Source organism: Scyliorhinus canicula, chromosome 24, assembly GCF_902713615.1.
Source record: "Scyliorhinus canicula chromosome 24, sScyCan1.1, whole genome shotgun sequence".
Lineage (NCBI taxonomy): Eukaryota > Metazoa > Chordata > Chondrichthyes > Carcharhiniformes > Scyliorhinidae > Scyliorhinus > Scyliorhinus canicula.
Window position 1 is genome coordinate 21,612,781 of NC_052169.1, and position 19,363 is coordinate 21,632,143.

At 51.3% G+C, this 19,363-nt stretch overlaps 1 protein-coding gene across 2 annotated transcripts in view; it reads right to left on the reverse strand.

Annotated features, from left to right (window-relative positions):
* Window positions 1-19,363, reverse strand: part of si:dkey-24l11.2 (uncharacterized protein LOC100034462 homolog) — a 41,619-nt gene that overhangs the window by 13,420 nt on the left and 8,836 nt on the right. For both annotated transcript variants that reach the window (XM_038784289.1, XM_038784290.1), the window contains exons 4-8: window positions 17,498-17,557; window positions 14,700-14,752; window positions 5,723-5,867; window positions 4,439-4,869; window positions 489-717 (exon numbers count right to left, since the gene is read on the reverse strand). In XM_038784289.1, the coding sequence (XP_038640217.1) occupies window positions 489-717; window positions 4,439-4,869; window positions 5,723-5,867; window positions 14,700-14,752; window positions 17,498-17,557 (918 nt within the window). The remainder of the gene's footprint in view (window positions 1-488; window positions 718-4,438; window positions 4,870-5,722; window positions 5,868-14,699; window positions 14,753-17,497; window positions 17,558-19,363) is intronic.

A 19,363-nucleotide genomic window follows, 5' to 3' on the forward strand; every position in this document is an offset into this window, starting at 1 on the left:
AGTCTAAAACTATTGCCTCTCGTCCTGAAGTATCCAACAGGGGGCAAATTTAGCAGGAGCAGAAGAAGTGAAACATCACTGATAGTCGACCTGCTCACAGATCAGTGGGTTTCACCGGTCCTGATGGAGAGTCTTACCATATTGATATTTCGCCTGTCCTTAACCCCGTGACTCTGAAGCCACTATCTGCTTCCCTCATTGTCGCTCAGCGTCGAGGGGGGATTACGGGTCTGACCAAGATTGGGGGCGAAATGAGACAGCCAATGCCAGAAATATGTAACGAGCAAAGTAAACTGGAAATGTGCAGCAGGCCAGTCAGCCTCTGAACAAGACATGCAGGCTGGCACAGTGGATACAACCGATCCTGATAAAGCCACAATCTGAATGGGTCCTTTCTGTTAATTGGCGCACTCTGCAAGTCCAAAATGGTCCAATGTCAGAAACTCCGGGTTCTCTGGTCATTTGCGGCCTGGGTTCTATCTACTGACCTGCAGCGTTCCCTCCTTGGAGCAGTTTAGACAGCCCACCACGAACTCAGTGTCCCGTAACATTAATTCTACGGGGACACATCCGCACAGGTCCAGGTATCCCATGATGTCCGAGTGCTCATGCAGCATGCTGGGTTCGAACGCTATGCTGATGTTCGTGTTACATTTCTCACAGGTGACAGCGGAGGGGCACTTTTGCGACACAGTCAGGTCTGAAGCTTCTTTGCACCTTTGGGAGTAATGGAGAGAGATGGTCAGTGCATGGAAAAGGTTCATTAGTACGCTCCGTGTCCCTGCTACGTGCCTTTTGAAGCAACACAGACAGACACAGCAAGTCGGTGGATGAGAAATGAATCCATGCGCTGGGAACCTCGCTGCGGAAAGATTTAAAGGACTTTTTTTTTTTTTGCAAAACTGAAGATTGATCAGGTCAACCCTGATTGATCTTCAGTATTGCAAAATAAAAAGTCCTTTAAATCTTTCCGCAGCGAGGTTGGCCAGACGGGTGGTTCATGATGCAGCACGAGGTCAACAGCGTGGGTTCAATTCCCGTACCGGCTGAGGTTATTTACGTAGGCCCCACCTTCTCAACCTTGCCCCTCGCCTGAGGTGTGGTGACCCTCACCAGTCAGATCTCCCCCTTAAAGGGGAAAGCAGCCTATGGTCATCTGGGACTGTGGCCACTTTACTTTTACTCTGTTATTACTGACAGGCTACCGAATTGCCCCCAACACGAGTAGAATAGTGTAATTCAAATGCTTGCAGTGATATGAAAATCGCTTATTGTCACGAGTAGGCTTCAATGAAGTTACTGTGAAAAGCCCCTAGTCGCCACATTCCGGCGCCTGTCTGGGGAGGCTGGTACGGGAATCAAACCGTGCTGCTGGCCTGCTTTGTCTGCTTTCAAAGCCAGCGATTTAGCCTGGTGAGCTAAACCAGCCCCTATTATATTAGATTATATTATATTATATGATATTATATTAGATATTAGAGGACTTTTGTTAAAAATGGTCATATACAAATTGGTCTTGGTGAAAAAAAAAATTCAAATGAGTTCCTGAGTCAGTCAATCTGTAATTGAGAAGACAATTGTTGCAGAGTAGAATGTCAAGGCAGGGGCCACGGCATCTTTAAAAGGAGACGTGAATAAATGGTTCACTTCGAAAGAGGAGGGCAGTAGGGTTTGTCTCAATGTTCCAACGGAGATCTAGCACTGACAAAAAATGAGCAAACTAGGCCCATCATAGAGAATCATGGAATCCATACAGTGCAGAAGGAGGCCATTTGGCCCATCAGATCTGCACCAACCCTCTAGCCCACCTCGGCCAACTCCCCTGCCCCATCTTCAAAACCTCGTAACCTCACAAATTTGATTGAATTTTTTGAGGAGGTAACTGTGTGTAGATGAAGGTAGAGTAATTGATGTCGTATACATGGATTTTAGTAAGGCATTTGATAAGGTTCCCCATGGTCGGCTCATGAAGAAAGTAAGGAGGTGTGGGATAGAGGGAAATTTGACCAATTGGATAAGTAACTGGCTATCACATAGAAGGCAGAGGGTGGTGGTGGATGGAAAATATTCAGACTGGAGACCAGTTACAGCGGAGTACCACAGGGATCAGTGCTGGGTCCTCTGCTATTTGTGCTTTTTATCAATGACTTGGAGGAGGGGGCTGAAGGGTGGGTCAGTAAATTTGCTGATGACACCAAGATTGGTGGAGTAGTGGATGAGGTGGAGGGCTGTTGTAGGCTGCAAAGAGACATTGATAGGATGCAGAGCTGGGCCGGAAAATGGCAGATGGAGTTTAACCCTGATAAGTGCGAGGTGATTCATTTTGGTAAAAAAAATTTGAATGCGGGTTTCGGACAATGCTTGGCACAACATCGAGGGCCGAAGGGCCTCTTCTGTACTGTTCTATGTTCTAACCTGTACATCTTTAGACACTAAGGGGCAATTTAGCACGGCCAATCTGCCTAACCTCCACATCTTTGCCATGTGGCAGGGAACTGCCGCACTCGGAGGAAACCCACGCGGGAGAACGTGCAAACCCCACACCGAGAGTCACTCAAGGTCGGAATCGAATCCAGGTCCCTGGCACTGTGAGGCAGCAATGCTAACCACTGTGCCGCACCCTGTGGTTATATTTCTCACCAATCATCTTGGATCCCGGATACCCCTCAAATATTTCCGCAGAAAATATCTAGAGTGCGAGAAGGCGACACAAGCATCTGTTTTCATTTAGTCTTGTCTGGATCTGCACTGCCAAGATGAACTACGCTTTTTCAGCCACATTTATAATTTTAGTAGCAACCTCATTTTATACATACACGTGCGGATAAAAAAATTCACTCGTCAATCCAAAAATACTCTTGGCTTTTGCCTTATCGTTTTATCAACAAACTCATGATGCCTGTTTAAGGAGGGAGCTGACGTGCCTAATAACTGTATCTGCTACTCATTTTTTAATTAAGCAGGCAAATAACCACATGGCTAGTGGCCAACTTGTTAGGCGTGCGATGCCTGGCAGGAATCGGTCAAACTAACACCTGCAGCTTTCTCCTCACTCTGTATCCTGTCAGAGCTACACAAGACGGAGCTGGGTCAGCAACCCGGACAGCGGCAAGTTCAAATCCCACCACGGCAAGTTAGGAATTTAAAAATGTTACATCTGGTAACGGGCTGGAGCAGTGACTATAAAACGCAGCTGGACAGACTCAACTCCCCAAGAGGCAGCGAATCACCTCTGCCTGATTTGGCCGACAATGTGATTCCAGATCCGGTCGACTCGATGTTCACATCCCAAAAAGAAATTTTGGAAGAGGCAGATTTTCACCCAGAGCTCCATGTGAACCATGTCTCGCATTCCTTTTATAAAACCGTTTCATGCATGCTGTATTATAAAAAAAACTAATTTTTTAAGGTGGGTTTATTAATAAAACAGAGTACAAAAGTGAGGAAGTTATGCCTTTATAAGTCACCGGTTATGCCTTAACTGGAGTATTGCGGTCAATTCCTGGCACCAGATACTTTGTGGAGGATGGAAAGCAAGATGACTAACTCTGGGCAACAACGAAAAGAGGCACTTACCCCTGAGGTACTGTTGGCGGGACTGAGAGAGTGGAGTTAGAGAGGTGCTGACGAGGCAGGGTGCAGAGATTTACCAGAGTGATACTCGTCAGGGCGAGGGAGCGACTGGAGAGGGAGAAATCAGTCCCGTAAAGCAGAGAAGGTTCATGGGAGATTTACTAAAAGGTATTCAAAAATATGAAGGGTTTTGCTCGGGTAAATAGGGAGGAATTAGCCGCGGAGCCTGCATCTGTTTAGCACACTGGGCTAAATCACTGGCTTTGAAAGCAGACCAAGGCAGGCCAGCAGCACGGTTTAATTCCTGTACCAGCCTCCCCGAACAGGCGCCGGAATGTGGCGACTAGGGGCTTTTCACAGTAACTTCATTTGAAATCAACTTGTGACAATAAGCAATTTTCATTTAATTTTCAAGTGGAAGTTACGGATATCAGCGCCAGAGTTCGCCGGCCATTCGCCCGTGGTGGGTTTCTCTGTTCTCGCCGGCAGTGCACTCCTTCCTGCCGGGTATCCCGGCGGCCTTCAATAGTGGCGGCAGCAGAGAATCCCACCGCCAACGAATGGGACGCCCCCTCCAGCCACCGTGAAACACGCGGCTGGGAGGCCACAGAACCTCGGCCCGATCTGGAAAGCATTAACTGACAGGGCAGCGAAAGTGGATTAATTTGAAGCTTTTAAATAAGAAATTTTCTAAATACTCAGATGCATTTGCAGGGTCATGGGGGGAGGAGAGGGGATGGGACTAAGGGCAGAAATCGGAGACAATGATGAGCCTACTGTGTCTGCCATTTTGCCTGACTCTCTATCTGCATGATGCGGTTCTGTTAACCCCACACGCACACACGTCACTGATCGCTCATCGTACCTGCTGCACTTCAGTGACATGGTGATCTGCTGAGCTGCCAGCGTTGCTGTCCCTTCGCCCAGCTGCAGTCCGAGAAGCCGCATCGCGGTGCCCTTACAGCGGCGGCCCGGTTCTGCCGCCAGCCCGCCGCCCGTGCCTCCCGCTGAGTGCGGCCCGCGCCTGTGCACAGAAGGCGAGTCAGTCCTCGGACAAGTGTCATCCTCCTCGCTGGAACTGATCTCGCTCCCCGTGCCGCTCATTTCGGGGCTCTCCAGCTCCGTGACCGTGACCTGCTGCAGCTGCTGGGACAAGCCCTGGAGTTCATCCTCTTTCCGAGGGCCTGCGGGCGAATCTGCCTTCGGAGAAGCTGCGGCTTGTGGCAAACACGCTCGAAGGTGCCTGTAGGGTACAATGTGGATCCCGGCTCTCTCCGCATCCAATTCCCTCTTTATCTGCAAATGAAAGTGAAAAAAACAGAATTATTGTCTTTATAAAACACAACGAAATTCTAAAGATTTTCCTCAACAGAACAAGCAGAGAGATACAACTATTGCAGGCCAGTGTAAAAGAAAGACGTGCATTTATAGAACTTTCTTCATGACCTCAGAACATCTTGAAGTGCTTTACTTCAAAATGACTTCATTGCCTGACTGCTGTCATTGGGGAAACCACAGTATATAATCTATATACCACAAACAGCAATTAAACTGTTGCCAGATAATCTCCTTTAACGATGTCGGCTTTTGAGTTAATTATTGGCAACACGCGGGGGAACGCCCTTGCTCCTTCTTCTTCGGTTGATGTGGTGGGATGTTTTCCCTACGCGGGAAAGGTTTAACATCGCATCGGAGGGACGGCACCTCCGCCAGTGCAGGACTCCCTCAGTCACACACTGGGGAGCCAGCTCGGATTCGGTGCTAGAGTCTTGCGAGAGGGGCTTGGAGGCCGAGACGTTCCGACGCAAGAGGCGAGAACACCACTGACGGATAAAACTGCAGTAGGAACGAGCAGGGTTAAAAAAAAAAAGATTTCACTTGATGTTCTTTGAAGTCCAGCGACAGAGTGAGGCGCAGCATTATTGAATAGATGAAAGCGTGTAAAGAAGGGGCCTGCCAACCAACCAGCACTCTCTTCTTGTGCAGTATGAATTGTTGTTCCCTTTACATTTGATATTCTTGCGAGTTGTCCTGATGAGTGCAAGGACAAAAGCTTCACAACCTGTGTCTTTTTCCAGAAATACTCAAGTTCTGCACTGCCAAGCAACTAGAAGAGACTGTATTACCGGACGGGTAGATTGTGTTTTACCTGTCTGGCTCCCTCTGTGAACAGCTTCTCCATGTTGCGATCCAGCCACCGCAGGTATGGACGAAACAGCAACTCCAGCTTGCCCATCAGCCTGTTGGTGGCATGCTTTGCCCGCAGCCATTCCTCCGAAGCCGTACACACGTGCCTGAATAGAAACATGTCAAATTAAACTCAGCACACGGCTCAGAAACAGGAAGGGACACATGGCAATAGGGGGATCTCATTGAGACTTATAAAATTCTAACAGGACTAGACAGGGTAGATGCAGGGAAGATGTTACCAATGATAGGCGTGTCCAGAATCAGGGGTCACAGCCTGAGGATTCAGGGTAAACCATTTCGGACAGAGATAAGGAGACACCTTCACACAAAGAGTGGTGAGCCTGTGGAATTCATTACCACAGGAAGTAGTTGATGCTAAAACATTGAATATATTCAAGAGGCAGCTGAATATAGCACTTGGGGAGAATGGGATCAAAGGCAATGGGGAGAAAGCAGGATTAGGCTATTGAGTTGGATGATCAACCATGATCGTGATGAATGGCGAAGCAGGCTCGAAGGGCCAAAAGGCCTCTTCCTTCTCCCATCTTCTATATATAACCACTGTTCCAAGTTAATGGCCAATTTTAACTTCATATCTTCAAAAAATCCTCAGGGTTTGGGAGAGGGAAATTGCTGCACCCTCCAGCAGCCGGATGTGCAGCAATCCCAGGGCGTAGGGTTCCAGACCGATTCTTACTGATCACCAGGAACCCCAGCATTCCACCCAGTGATTAACAAGATCTAGGTACAGAGAGCAGTCACCTTCAAATGCCTTCAGAGCTACGACTGAAATACTGGGACACAGGGCTTTACACCTTATCGAGAGTACCAACTGCAGGTACATAAATGAACTGAAGCATGTGACTAAAAATAAACGCCCTACGCAATGTGTTCACACCTTGAAAACTAAAGGGATCTGCAAAATAAAGCAGAACTTGATCGCACGGGATAGTGTTGTTTTACCTCCTGCGGACATGCAATGCCGTTCATTCGCCATCCATCCCTTTCCTGGTTACTGATTCCCAGTCCAGGTTCACATCATAGAATTTATAGTGCAGAAGGAGGCCATTCGGCCCATCGAGTCTGCACCGGCTCTTGGAAAGAGCACCCTACATAGGCCCATGCCTCCCCCCTATTCCCGTAACCCAGTAACCCCAGCTAACCTTTTTTATTGGACTCTAAGGGGCAATTCAGCGTGGTCAATCCACCTAGCCTGCACATTTTTCGACTGTGGGAGGAAACCGGAGCGCCCGGAGGAAACCCACGCAGACACGGGGAGAATGTGCAGACTCCGCACAGACGGTGACCCAAGCCGGGAATCGAACCTGGGGCCCTGGAGCTATGAAGCGACTGTGCTAAGCCCTGTGCAACATCGACCCGAGAGGATCAGCGTCAAAGTGGTGTTCATTAGAGACAGTGCGGAATTTTTTTTTTCAAAAAAACAATCAATGTCATATTGCCAGGTGGGGAATGGCTCCAGCAGAATGGTTACAGCTGAGAAGGCGCCCAGTCAGCGCATTCTCTCCCTGCCGGCGCATTCTCTCCCTGCCGGCGCATTCTCTCCCTGCCGGCGCATTCTCTCCCTGCCGGCGCATTCTCTCCCTGCCAGGCGCATTCTCTCCCTGCCAGGCGCATTCTCTCCCTGCCGGCGCATTCTCTCCCTGCCGGCGCATTCTCTCCCTGCCGGCGCATTCTCTCCCTGCCGGCGCATTCTCTCCCTGCCGGCGCATTCTCTCCCTGCCGGCGCATTCTCTCCCTGCCGGCGCATTCTCTCCCTGCCGGCGCATTCTCTCCCTGCCGGCGCATTCTCTCCCTGCCGGCGCATTCTCTCCCTGCCGGCGCATTCTCTCCCTGCCGGCGCATTCTCTCCCTGCCGGCGCATTCTCTCCCTGCCGGCGCATTCTCTCCCTGCCGGCGCATTCTCTCCCTGCCGGCGCATTCTCTCCCTGCCGGCGCATTCTCTCCCTGCCGGCGCATTCTCTCCCTGCCGGCGCATTCTCTCCCTGCCGGCGCATTCTCTCCCTGCCGGCTCTCTGCAATAGCAAATCAATTAGTCTCACTACTCCCTTTCCCAGTTATTATAGAATTTACAGTGCAGAAAGATGCCATATGGCCCATCGAGTCAGCACATGCCCTTGGAAAGAGCACCCTACTTAAGCCCACACCTCCACCCTATCCCCATAACCCCACCTAACCTTTTTGCACGCTAGATGCCCATATCCTCTCCTCATTCAGGGGCTACTTGTCGGTCTGAAGTGATTTGTTGAAGTGCGCTCAAAGCAGAAACTGTTAAAAATGGGACTCTTTCGGGAAATGAGGGTGTAAAGACACGTCGCTAACTTTCCCATTAATTGACTTCCGGTGACGGCAATGCGGAGCTAAGCCGCACGATCGGCAGCTCCCGCGAATAACGGACTTTGGGGCTCTTTTCAGGGCCCCCAACGGAACTTCGTCGACGAATCCCGACGTGGGAAGGGGACTGGAGTCGATCCCTACGGTCCTATGGTCCGGACCAGGAGTGGGGTGAGCAGTAAAGCAGTGGAAGCACCCCTGGAAAAGCGGGGGACGAGAAACAAAATGGCGGCCGGCGGAGACCTTGAGGAGCTGAGGCAGTGGGCGCAGGAGCAGCAGGCGACTCTGCTGTGCTGCTTCCAGGAGCTTAAGGTGGAGCTGCTGGAGTCGCTGAAGGCTACCACCAGAGAGCTGATGGAGACCCAGACAGCCCAGGGGGCTGCGATCCGGGAGCTGCAGAAGCAGGCCTCCGAAAGGGAGGATGAGGCCATGGCCGTCGCGGGGAAGGTGGAGATGCACAAGGCTCTCCATAAAAGGTGGCAGGAGCGGTTCGAGAAGCTGGACAACTGGTCGAGGCGGAAGAATTTGCGGATCCTGGGCCTCACGGAGGGGCTGGAGGGGCCGGACCTGGCGGCCTATGTGGTCGTTATGCTGAACTCGCTGATGGGAGCTGGGTCCTTCCAGGGGCCCCTGGAGTTGGAGGGGTCCACCTGAAAGTGGCGGACCAGGTTCGGCTGAGGAAGGGATGGGTGGGCCAAGTATTTCACTCAGGGCTGGATGAGAAGAGTCGGGGGGTGGCGATCATGGTGGGGAAGAGGGTGTCGTTTGAGGCGTTAAATGTGGTGGCTGACAGTGGCGGGAGGTATGTGATGGTGAGTGGTAAGCTGCAGGGGGAGCGGGTGGTGTTGGTGAATGTTTACGCCCCAAATTGGGACGATGCGGGGTTTATGCGGCGTATGTTGGGGCGCATTCCGGACCTGGAGGTGGGGGGCCTGATCATGGGGGGGGGGGGGGGAGACTTCAACACGAGGCTGGATTCCTCCATTGGATCGATCCAAGTCCCGGACGGGTAGGAGGCCGGCGGTGGCTAAGGTGTTGAGGGGATTTATGGACCAGATTTGGGGGGGGGGGGGGGTGTGGAGTGGATCCCTGGAGGTTTGCGAGGCCAAGGGCCAGGGAGTACTCGTTTTTCTCCCACGTGCATAAGGCCTATTCGAGGATTGATTTTTTTTGTCCTGAGCAGGGGGCTGGTTTCGAGGGTGGAGGATGTTGAATACTCTGCCATTGCCATTTCAGATCTTGCCCCGCACTGGGTGGACCTCGGGCTGGGGGAGGAGAGGGACCAACGTCCGCTCTGGCACTTGGAGGTGGGGCTGCTGGCAGATGAGGAGGTGGCCGAGAGGGTTCGGGTGTATTGAGAGGTACCTTGAGGCCAACGACAACGGGGAGGTCCGAGTGGGGATGGTCTGGGAGGCATTGAAGGTGGTGATTAGACGGGAGTTGATTTCCATCCAAACCCATAGGGAGAGGGGGGAGCAGAGGGAGAGGGAGAGACTGATGGGGGAGATGGTGAGGGTGGTTAGGAGATATGCGGAGGAGGGATTGCTGGGGGAGAGGCGTAGCCTTCAGGCCAGATTCGACCTATTGACTACCAGAAAGGCGGAAGCTCAGTGGAGGAAAGCACAGGGAGCGGTGTATGAATATAGGGAGAAGGCGAGCAGGATGCTGGCACACCAGCTCCAAAAGCGGGACGCGGCCAGGGAGATTGGGGGAGTGGCGGATAGAGCTGGGAAGGTGGTGCGGAGGGGGGTAGATGTTAATGGGGGTCTTCAGGGACTTCTATGGGGAACTGTACCGGTCTGAACCCCCGGTGGAGGGGGGTGGAATGGGGCGCTTCTTGGACAAGCTGCGATTTCCGAGGGTGGAGGAGGGGCAGGTGGAGGGACTGGGGGCGTCGATCGAGCTGGAGGAGTTGGTTAAAGGATAGGGAGCATGCAGTCGGGGAAGGCGCCGGGGCCGGATGGGTTTCCGGCGGAATTTTATAAAAGGTATGCGGACCTGTTGGGCCCCCTGTTGGTCCGGACCTTTAACGAGGCACGGGAGGAGGGGGGCTTTGCCCCCAACTATGTCACGGGCGCTGATTTCCTTGATCCTGAAGCGGGACAAGGACCCTCTGCAGTGTGGGTCATATAGGCCGATCTCGCTGCTAAATGTAGACGCCAAGCTGCTGGCAAAGATCTTAGCCACAAGAATAGAGGATTGTGTGCCGGGGGTCATTCATGAGGACCAGACGGGGTTTGTGAAGGGAAGGCAGTTGAATACAAATGTACGAAGGCTCCTCAACGTTATTATGATGCCGGCTCTGGAAGGGGAGGCGGAGATAGTGGTGGCATTAGATGCGGAGAAGGCCTTTGATAGGGTTGAGTGGGAGTATCTGTGGGAGGTGTTGGAAAGGTTTGGGTTTGGGGAGGGGTTTGTCCATTGGGTGAGGTTGCTCTACAAGACCCTGATGGAGAGTGTAGCCACAAATAGGAGGAGGTCGGAGTACTTTCGGCTGTGACGGGGGACGAGACAGGGGTGTCCCCTGTCCCCCTTGCTCTTTGCGTTGGCAATTGAGCCCCTGGCCATGGCATTGAGGGAGTCAGGGAACTGGAGGGGCCTGGTACGGGGTGGGGAGGAGCATCGAGTGTCGCTGTATGCGGACGACCTGTTGCTGTATGTGGCGGACCCGGTTGTGGGGATGCCGGAGATGATGAGGATTCTTAGGGAATTCGGGGGCTTCTCTGGGTATAAGCTGAACCTGGGCAAGAGCGAGTTGTTCGTGGTGCACCCGGGGGATCAGGAGGAGGGGATTGGTAGGCTCCCACTGAAGCAGGCAGGGAAGAGCTTCAGGTACCTAGGAGTCCAGGTGGCTGGGAGCTGGGGGGCCCTGCACAAGCTCAACCTCACAAGGTTGGTGGAGCAGATGGAGGAGGAGTTCAAAAGGTGGGATATGTTACCTCTGTCACTGGCGGGGAGGGTGCAGTCCGTTAAGATGACGGTGCTCGCGAGGGTTTTGTTCCTGTTCCAGTGCCTCCCCATCCTTATCCCGATGGCCTTTTTTTGGAGGGTCAACAGGAGTATTACGGGATTTGTGTGGGAGCATGGGACTCCGAGGGTGAGAAGTGTGTTCCTGGAACGGGGCAGGGATGGGGGGGGGGGGGGGGGGGGGGGGGGCTGGCGTTGCCCAACCTCTGTGGGTACTATTGGGCTACCAACGCAGCGATGGTGCGTAAGTGGGTTATTCACGGGGAAGGGGCAGCATGGAAGAGGATGGAGGTGGCGTGGGCACGAGCCTGGAGGCGCTGGTAACGGCGCCGTTGCCGCTCCCTCCAACGAGGTATACCACGAGCCCGGTGGTGGCGGCTACCCTCAAAATTTGGGGGCAATGGAGACGGCATAGGGGGGAGGTGGGGGGCTCGATGGAGTCCCCGATACGGGGGAAACCACCGGTTTGTTCCAGGGAGCATCAATGGCGGATTTCTGGGCTGGCACAGGGTAGGTATTAGGAGGTGGAGGGACCTGCTTGTGGATGGGAGGTTCGCGAGCCTGGGTGAGTTAGAGGAGAAGTTTGGGCTCCCTCCGGGGAACATGTTTAGGTACATGCAGGTTAGGGCGTTTGCCAGGCGGCAGGTGGAGGGGTTCCCCTTGCTGCCCCCACGTGGGGTACGTGGAGCCTGGAGTGCAGGAGGCGAAAGAGGCCGGTGTTCTGGCCTTTGCGTCCCTAGTAGCCCGGCGGAGGATCTTGCTTCAATGGAAGGATGCGAGGCCTGGATCAATGATATGGCGGGGTTCGTTAAATTGGAGAAGGTGAAATTTGCCCTGAGGGGATCAGTACAAGGGTTCTTTAGGCGGTGGCAGCCTTTCCTGGACTTCCTGGTGGAACGATAGGGATATAGGCCGGCAGCAGCAGCAACCCGGGGTGGGGGGAGCGGGAGGGAGGGAGGGGGGGGGGGGGGGGGGGGGGGGGGGGGTGTTTGGTTTGGTGGGAGGGAGAACTGTGTACATGGGTTTGTGGGATGTGGCGGGTGTTATCTCTTTCCCTTTTGTTGTTTGGGTGTTTTTTTTTGGGGGGGGGGTGGGGGGGGGGGGGGGGGGTTTCGTTTTTTTTCTTGTTTGCAGTTGCTTTTGAGGTTGGGTGGGTGTTGTTCTTGGGTTTTTAACCACGGTTGTTTTGTTAATATTGTTTTGTTGTTTATATTTTGTGAAAATCTTAATAAAAATTATTTTTAAAAAAAAACTTTTCCATTAATTCCCAATCGTTAAATCTGTGCTTTGATATTCAGGTTATACTAGAAAGCGTCAGTTCCACTCCCTCTTACCACAGCTTCAACTGATTATACAAACATACCAAATAGGAACAGGAATAGGCCATTCAGCCCCACGTGCCTATTCTGCCCTCCAGTCGATGCAGCTCAGGTGACGCCGAATCAAAGTTGTGCGCTCAAGCTTTACTCTAGACTTTGAGCGCATAATCCAGGAAGACTTGGCAGCGCTGACAGAGCGCTGTATTGCCAGTGGCGCTGTCATTTGAGCTGAGGACTGCTCTTCATCTGGTCTGTTGAATGTCAAAGACCCCAAGGCACCCCTTGAAGAACAGTAATTACCACCGACCCAGATTAACTGGTCGTCTATCTCGCTAGTGTTTGTGGGATCATGCTGTGCACAAATCACCGACAACACACTTCAAACTTGCTGCCAATCAAGCTTTGAGACATTCCAAAGCTGCAAAAATGGTAGCTAAATAAATGCAAGTTCTCTCTTTACAATATGCTGACATACGACGTCCATTATGTGGCCGCTCCATATAAAGCAGGACACTACCGTAGGATAGCAGTTTAGGAACATAAGAACTAGGAGCAGAAGTAGGCCATCTGGCCCCTGGGGCCTGCTCCGCCATTCAATGAGATCATGGCTAATCTTTTGTGGACTCAGCTCCACTTTCCGATCCGAACACCATCACCCTTAATCCCTTTATTCTTCAAAAAACTATCTTCAACTTAAAAACATTTAATGAAGGAGCCTCAACTGCTTCACTGGGCAAGGAATTCCATAGATTCACAACCCTTTGGGTGAAGAAGTTCCTCCTAAACTCAGTCCTAAATCTACTTCCCCTTATTTTGAGGCTAGTTCTGCTTTCACCCACCAGTGGAAACAACCTGCCCGCATCTATCCTATCTATTCCCTTCATAATTTTATATGTTTCTATAAGATCCCCCCTCATCCTTCTAAGTTCCAACGAGTACAGTCCCAGTCTACTCAACCTCTCCTTGTAATCCAACCCCTTCAGCTCTGGGATTAACCTAGTGAATCTCCTCTGCACACCCTCCAGCGCCAGTACGTCCTTGCTCAGGTAAGACGACCAAAACTGAACACAATACTCCAGGTGTGGCCTCACTAACACCTTATACAATTGCAGCATAACCTCCCTAGTCTTAAACTTCATCCCTCTAGCAATGAAGGACAAAATTCCATTTGCCTTCTTAATCACCAGTTGCACATGTAAACCAACTTTTTGTGGCTCATACACTAGCACACCCAGGTCTCTCTGCACAGCAGCATGTTTTAATATTTTGCCATTTAAATAACAATACCGTTTTCTATTATTCCTACCAAAATGGATAACCTCACATTTGTCAACATTGTATTCTATCTGCCAGACCCTAGCCCATTCACTTAACCTAACCAAATCCCTCTGCAGACTTCCAGTATCCTCTGCGCTTTTTGCTTTACCACTCATCTTAGTGTCGTCTGCAAACTTGGACACATTGCCCTTGGTCCCCAACTCCAAATCATCTATGTAAATTGTGAACAATTGTGGGCCCAACACTGATCCCTGAGGGACACCACTAGCTACTGATTGCCAACCAGAAAAACACCCATTAATCCCCACTCTTTGCTTTCTATTAATTAACCAATCCTCTATCCATGCCACTTGAGGCTCGAACTGCACTCTCACAGCGGCAGGGGACCAGGGTTTGATTCTGACCTCGGGTGACTGTGTGGAGTCTGCACATTCTCCCTGTGTCTGCGTGAGTTTCTTCCGGGTGCTCCAGTTTCCTCCCACAGTCCAAAGATGTGCAGGTTAGGTGGATTGGCCATGCTAAATTGTCCCTTAGTGCCAAAGGTTATGGAGGGTTATGTGGATAGGGCAGGGGAGTGGACTGAGGTGGGGTGCTCTGTCGGAGGGTTGGTGTGGATTTGATGGGCCGAATGGCCTCCTTCTGCACTGTAGAGATTTTACGATTCTATTCTATACTTCCACGAAGCGTGCATTAGGTTTCCTACCCAGGAAGACGGCCAAAAAGATTTTACCAACAGGGGCGGCACGGTGGCACAGTGGTTAGCACTGCAGCCTCACGGCGCCGAGGACCTGCTTTTATCCCGGCCCCGGGTCACTGTCTGTGTGGAGTTTGCACTTTCTCCCCGTGTCTGCGTGGAGATCACCCCCACAACCCAAAATGATGTACTGGGGTAGGTGGATTGGCCACACTATATCGCCCTTTAATTGGAAAACAAATAATTGGGTACTCTAAATTTTTTTAAAAAACAAATAAATCTTCTTTGCCAAGAAATTAATTTTTATCTTCGATTTCCTTTCTTACCTTCCCATCGACTCCGGCAGATCCTGATCCTCAGGGATTTCCACAGTAAACACCTTAGAATTAGAGAAAAAGATAAAATGATGAAGTATTGTGAGAGAGATGAAAGGAATTAACGTTTATTAGGGTAACTATTTTTCATTCCCAAAGCGAGAGCTTTTGAAGGTGAAACACTTCGATATTTGGGTTTGGAAGGACTATCTCGTGTACAGAGAGGTTAGAAATCAGAACTTCAACTGTTAACAGCAAGAATTTCCTCATACTGCACTGGTCCCTGAACTTGGGACTTTACACCCTGGTTTCGTATCAGATACACTCTGGTCGAGACTGGTGGAGCCAGTTAATTTCGAGGGGATTGCTTACGAACAACAAAATTAAGGATGGGAACAGATCAATCCCTCCTAACAACAGAGCAACATTCGTTGAAAAAAACATGCCGTCCAATTTAAGGTTCATGGTCACAGGAAACAAAATTTCACCCCATTTTTATTGGAAATGGGACTGGTTCCCAAAGTGCTCCGTGCTCAATTTACCCGTGAGAGTTTCCTTCGGGTATTTATTGTGGGGGGAACAGCAGGATCCGCCGAAGTCTAAATTCAGGGCTGTGCAAAAAAAAATATTCTTGGGAGGGGTGAAAGGTCAGGTTTTATTGCGTATCCTCAATTGCCCTCGAGGTGAGGCCATTTCAGAGGGCTGTTCTTATTGAACTGCACTGTGGCAGGGCCAGAGTCTTGTCCGTCAGGCGGCACGGTGGTTAGCACTGCTGCCTCACAGCGCCAGGGACCTGGGTTCGATTCCGGCCTTGAGTCACTGTCTGTGTGGAGTTTGCACGTTCTCCCCGTGTCCGCGTGGGTTTCCTCCCACAGTCCAAAGGTGCGTAGGTTAGACAGATTGGCCATGTTACATTGCCCCTTAGCTTCCAAAGATGTGGTTAGGTGGGGTTACGGGATAGAATATAGAACATACAATGCAGAAGGAGGCCATTCAGCCCATCGAGTCTGCACCGACCCACATTAAGCCCTCACTTCCACCCTATCTCCCGTAACCCAATAACACCTCCTAACCTTTTTGGTCACTAAGGGCAATTTATCATGACCCATCCACTTAACCTGCGCATCTCTGGACTGTGGGAGGAAACCGGAGCACCCGGAGGAAACCCACGCACACACGGGGAGAACGAGCAGAGTCCGCACAGACAGTGACCCAGCCGGGAATCGAACCTGGGACCCTGGTGCTGTGAAGCCGCAGTGCTCCCCACTTGTACTGCCCATAGGGTGGAGGTGTGGGCCTAGCTGGAGTGCTCTTTCAGGGGGAGCCGGTGCAGACTCGATGGGTCGAGTGGCCTCCACCTGATTCTATGACCTGGGAAAGGTGACCGATTTCCTCCTTCAAGTGGCCTTTTATGACAATCTGGAAATCTTTGTGATCATTATTAAGCAAGAGTACCATTTTGTTTCAGATTAATTAATTAACAAATTTACCCAGCTGCCTGTGATGGGATTTGAACTCATGGCTCTGGGGTGTTTGTCGAAGCCATTTGTTAAACGTTATCACCATTTGTGTTACCATGCCCAGTATTCGTCACCTTACATCAGCTTGCATTAAACAGAGCCTTTCACAGAGCAAAAACGTCAGAGTATCAACATTTGACACAGGGCAACGTAAGGAGGTATTAGAGTAGCTGACCACATGCTTAGACAATCAAGGCACGTGTCAAAGGAGGAGACAGAGTCGGAGAGGCTCAAGGAGATTAATCCCAAAGCTTGGCAGCTGAAAACATGGCTGCCAATGGTGGAGCGATGGAAATCGGGGATGTGAGAGAGGCTGGGACTGGAGGAGATGAGACGTTAGAGCGTTGTAAGGACTGGAGGAAGTTACAGCAATGCAGAGGGGATGCCATGAAGCGACTGAAAGACACAGGTGTCGCTGGAGGGAACGGCTGCTGCATTTCAGTGAAGATTTCTTGGCTGACTGATTTTTCGTTAATAAATTTAGAGTATCCAACTTTTCCCAATGAAGGGGCAATTTAGCGGGGGCAATCCACCTACCCTGCACATCTTTTTGGGTTTGCGGGGCAGACACGGGGAGAATGCGCAAACTCCACACGGGGGCCTCACGGTAGCATAGTGGTTAGCATCAATGCTTCACAGCTCCAGGGTCCCAGGTTCGATTCCCGGCTGGGTCACTGTCTGTGTGGAGTCTGCACGTCCTCCCCGTGTGTGCGTGGGTTTCCTCCGGGTGCTCCGGTTTCCTCCCACAGTCCAAAGATGTGCGGGTTAGGTGGATTGGCCATGCTAAATTGCCCGTAGTGTAAGGTTAATGGGGGGGATTGTTGGGTTACGGGTATACGGGTTATGTGGGTTTAAGTGGGGTGATCATTGTTCGGCACAACATCGAGGGCCGAAGGGCCTGTTCTGTGCTGTACTGTTCTATGTTCTATGACAGTGACCCGGGGCCGGGATCGATCCCGGGTCCTCGGTGCCGTGAGGCAACAGTGCTAACCACTGCGCCACCGTGCTGTCCGAATTGTTACTTATGACAGGATTAATCTTTCTTCCCCCCCCCCCCAACCTGTCCGTTTGCACAGTCACCAACAACATTGGAAGCACACAAAGGGGATTGAGACAGTAACCAGTGGAATGGGGCTGGCTAAGCACTACCCCTTTCTTGTTTCTGTCTTCGGTGAGACAGAAACCTTCAACAGAAAGGTGCAGCGCGGCAGCAAGCGTGTAAAAAATAGAGTAAAGTAGTTTGATGCGAGACTGGGAACCGATTGTACTGCGAGAACCATTACCACTTACCTCTAAAGGATAATCGTCTGGGAAGCAGATCTGAATATCCATCTCCTTCAAATCAAAGGGCTGCAACAGATATAGAAAAATCAACAGGTTACACGTCATGACAGTGAAGATCCTAGAACATGTTGGGGGGGGGGTTGCCAGGGCCGAAGATTTGAACCGCAAGGGTCTGGGGAGGGGAGAAAGTGGACGACCGCGAGGGTGGTCGCGAGTGGAAGAGTGCTGCGGAAACAAGGATTTAGTAGCTGTAACATGAATTTAGAGACTGCTGGGTCAGAGCGACTGTCGGCTGAGAAAGATGGTTGGAGGAAAATCCATTAGATGAGTTGGGTAGAGTTTGCAAAGTGACATGAATAAAAGGATCCTTTCATTCTGCCAGTCGAGACAAGAACAGGCTGGGGGTGTGGCTGGGAAGGAGAGCTGGATGTGAACACACTGTCGCACATCTGGGCGGGGCGTCAATAGGAGGCTGGAGCTCAAATTAATCTGTGCCTTGCGAAGAATAGAGCCAGAGGGTCGGTCAAAGAGAACACAGTCAGTAGCAACTGAGGGAACATTTGAAGAGTGGGGTGATGTTGACGATAAGGCAGCTGGGGTTAAAAAGCTCAACGCAGGGCTCAGGTTTCACACAATCAGCCTTTAACTCAGTCAGGGCGGCAGGGTAGCACAGTGGTTAACACTGTGGCTTCACAGCGCCAGGGTCCCAGGTTCGATTCCCGGCTTGGGTCACTGTCTGTGCGGAGTCTGCACGTTCTCCCCGTGTCTGCGTGGGTTTCCTCCGGGTGCTCCGGTTTCCTCCCACAAGTCCTGAAAGACGTGCTGTTAGGTAATTTGGACATTCCGAACTCTCCCTCCATGTACCCGAACAGGCGCCGGAGTGTGACAACTAAGGGCTTTTCACAGTAACTTCATTGCAGTGTTGATGTGAGCCTACTTGTGACAATAAAGATTATTATTATTAGAAGTAGTAATGGGCCTCAGTGAGATCAGCACCAGGGTTTACAAGTGCTGGCGAGGGTGGAACCGATAGTTGCAGCTATGTTAGTGCTCAACTGTAACAAGTTGTAAACATGATCTGTGTCTGTATTGTTGACACGAGAGTTAATCCAGTCATTTAAGAGGTTGTAGGTTGTTCATAAAAGGGGGAGCGGTGCACAAAGTGCAGGCGATGCATTAAAATGGCCCTGTAAATACAGGCGGACATTGAGGGATGTGGAACCACAGATACGGGAGACTCAACAGAGAGTCTCCAAGATGGACTTCCGGTGGGCGGCCATGGAGTGAGGGGTCGCGCACAAATCATTTAATTGGAAAAAATGAATTGGGTATTCTAAATTTATATCTTTAAAAAATTAAGGGGCAATTTAGCATGGTCAATCCACCTATCCTGCACATAGAACATAGAACATAGAACAGTACAGCACAGAACAGGCCCTTCGGCCCTCGATGTTGTGCTGAACAATGATCACCCTACTTAAACCCACGGAACCCGTATACCCATAACCCAACAATCCCCCCATTAACCTTACACTACGGGCAATTTAGCATGGCCAATCCACCTAACCCGCACATCTTTGGACTGTGGGAGGAAACCGGAGCACCCGGAGGAAACCCACGCACACACGGGGAGGACGTGCAGACTCCACACAGACAGTGACCCAGCCGGGAATCGAACCTGGGACCCTGGAGCTGTGAAGCATTGATGCTAACCACCATGCTACCGTGAGGCCCCATCTTTGGGTTGTGGGGGCGAAACCCACGCAGACACGGGGAGAATGTGCAAACTCCACACGGACAGTGACCCAGAGCTGGGATCGAACCTGGGACCTCGGCGCCGTGAGGCAGCAATGCTAACCCACTGCCCCAGAT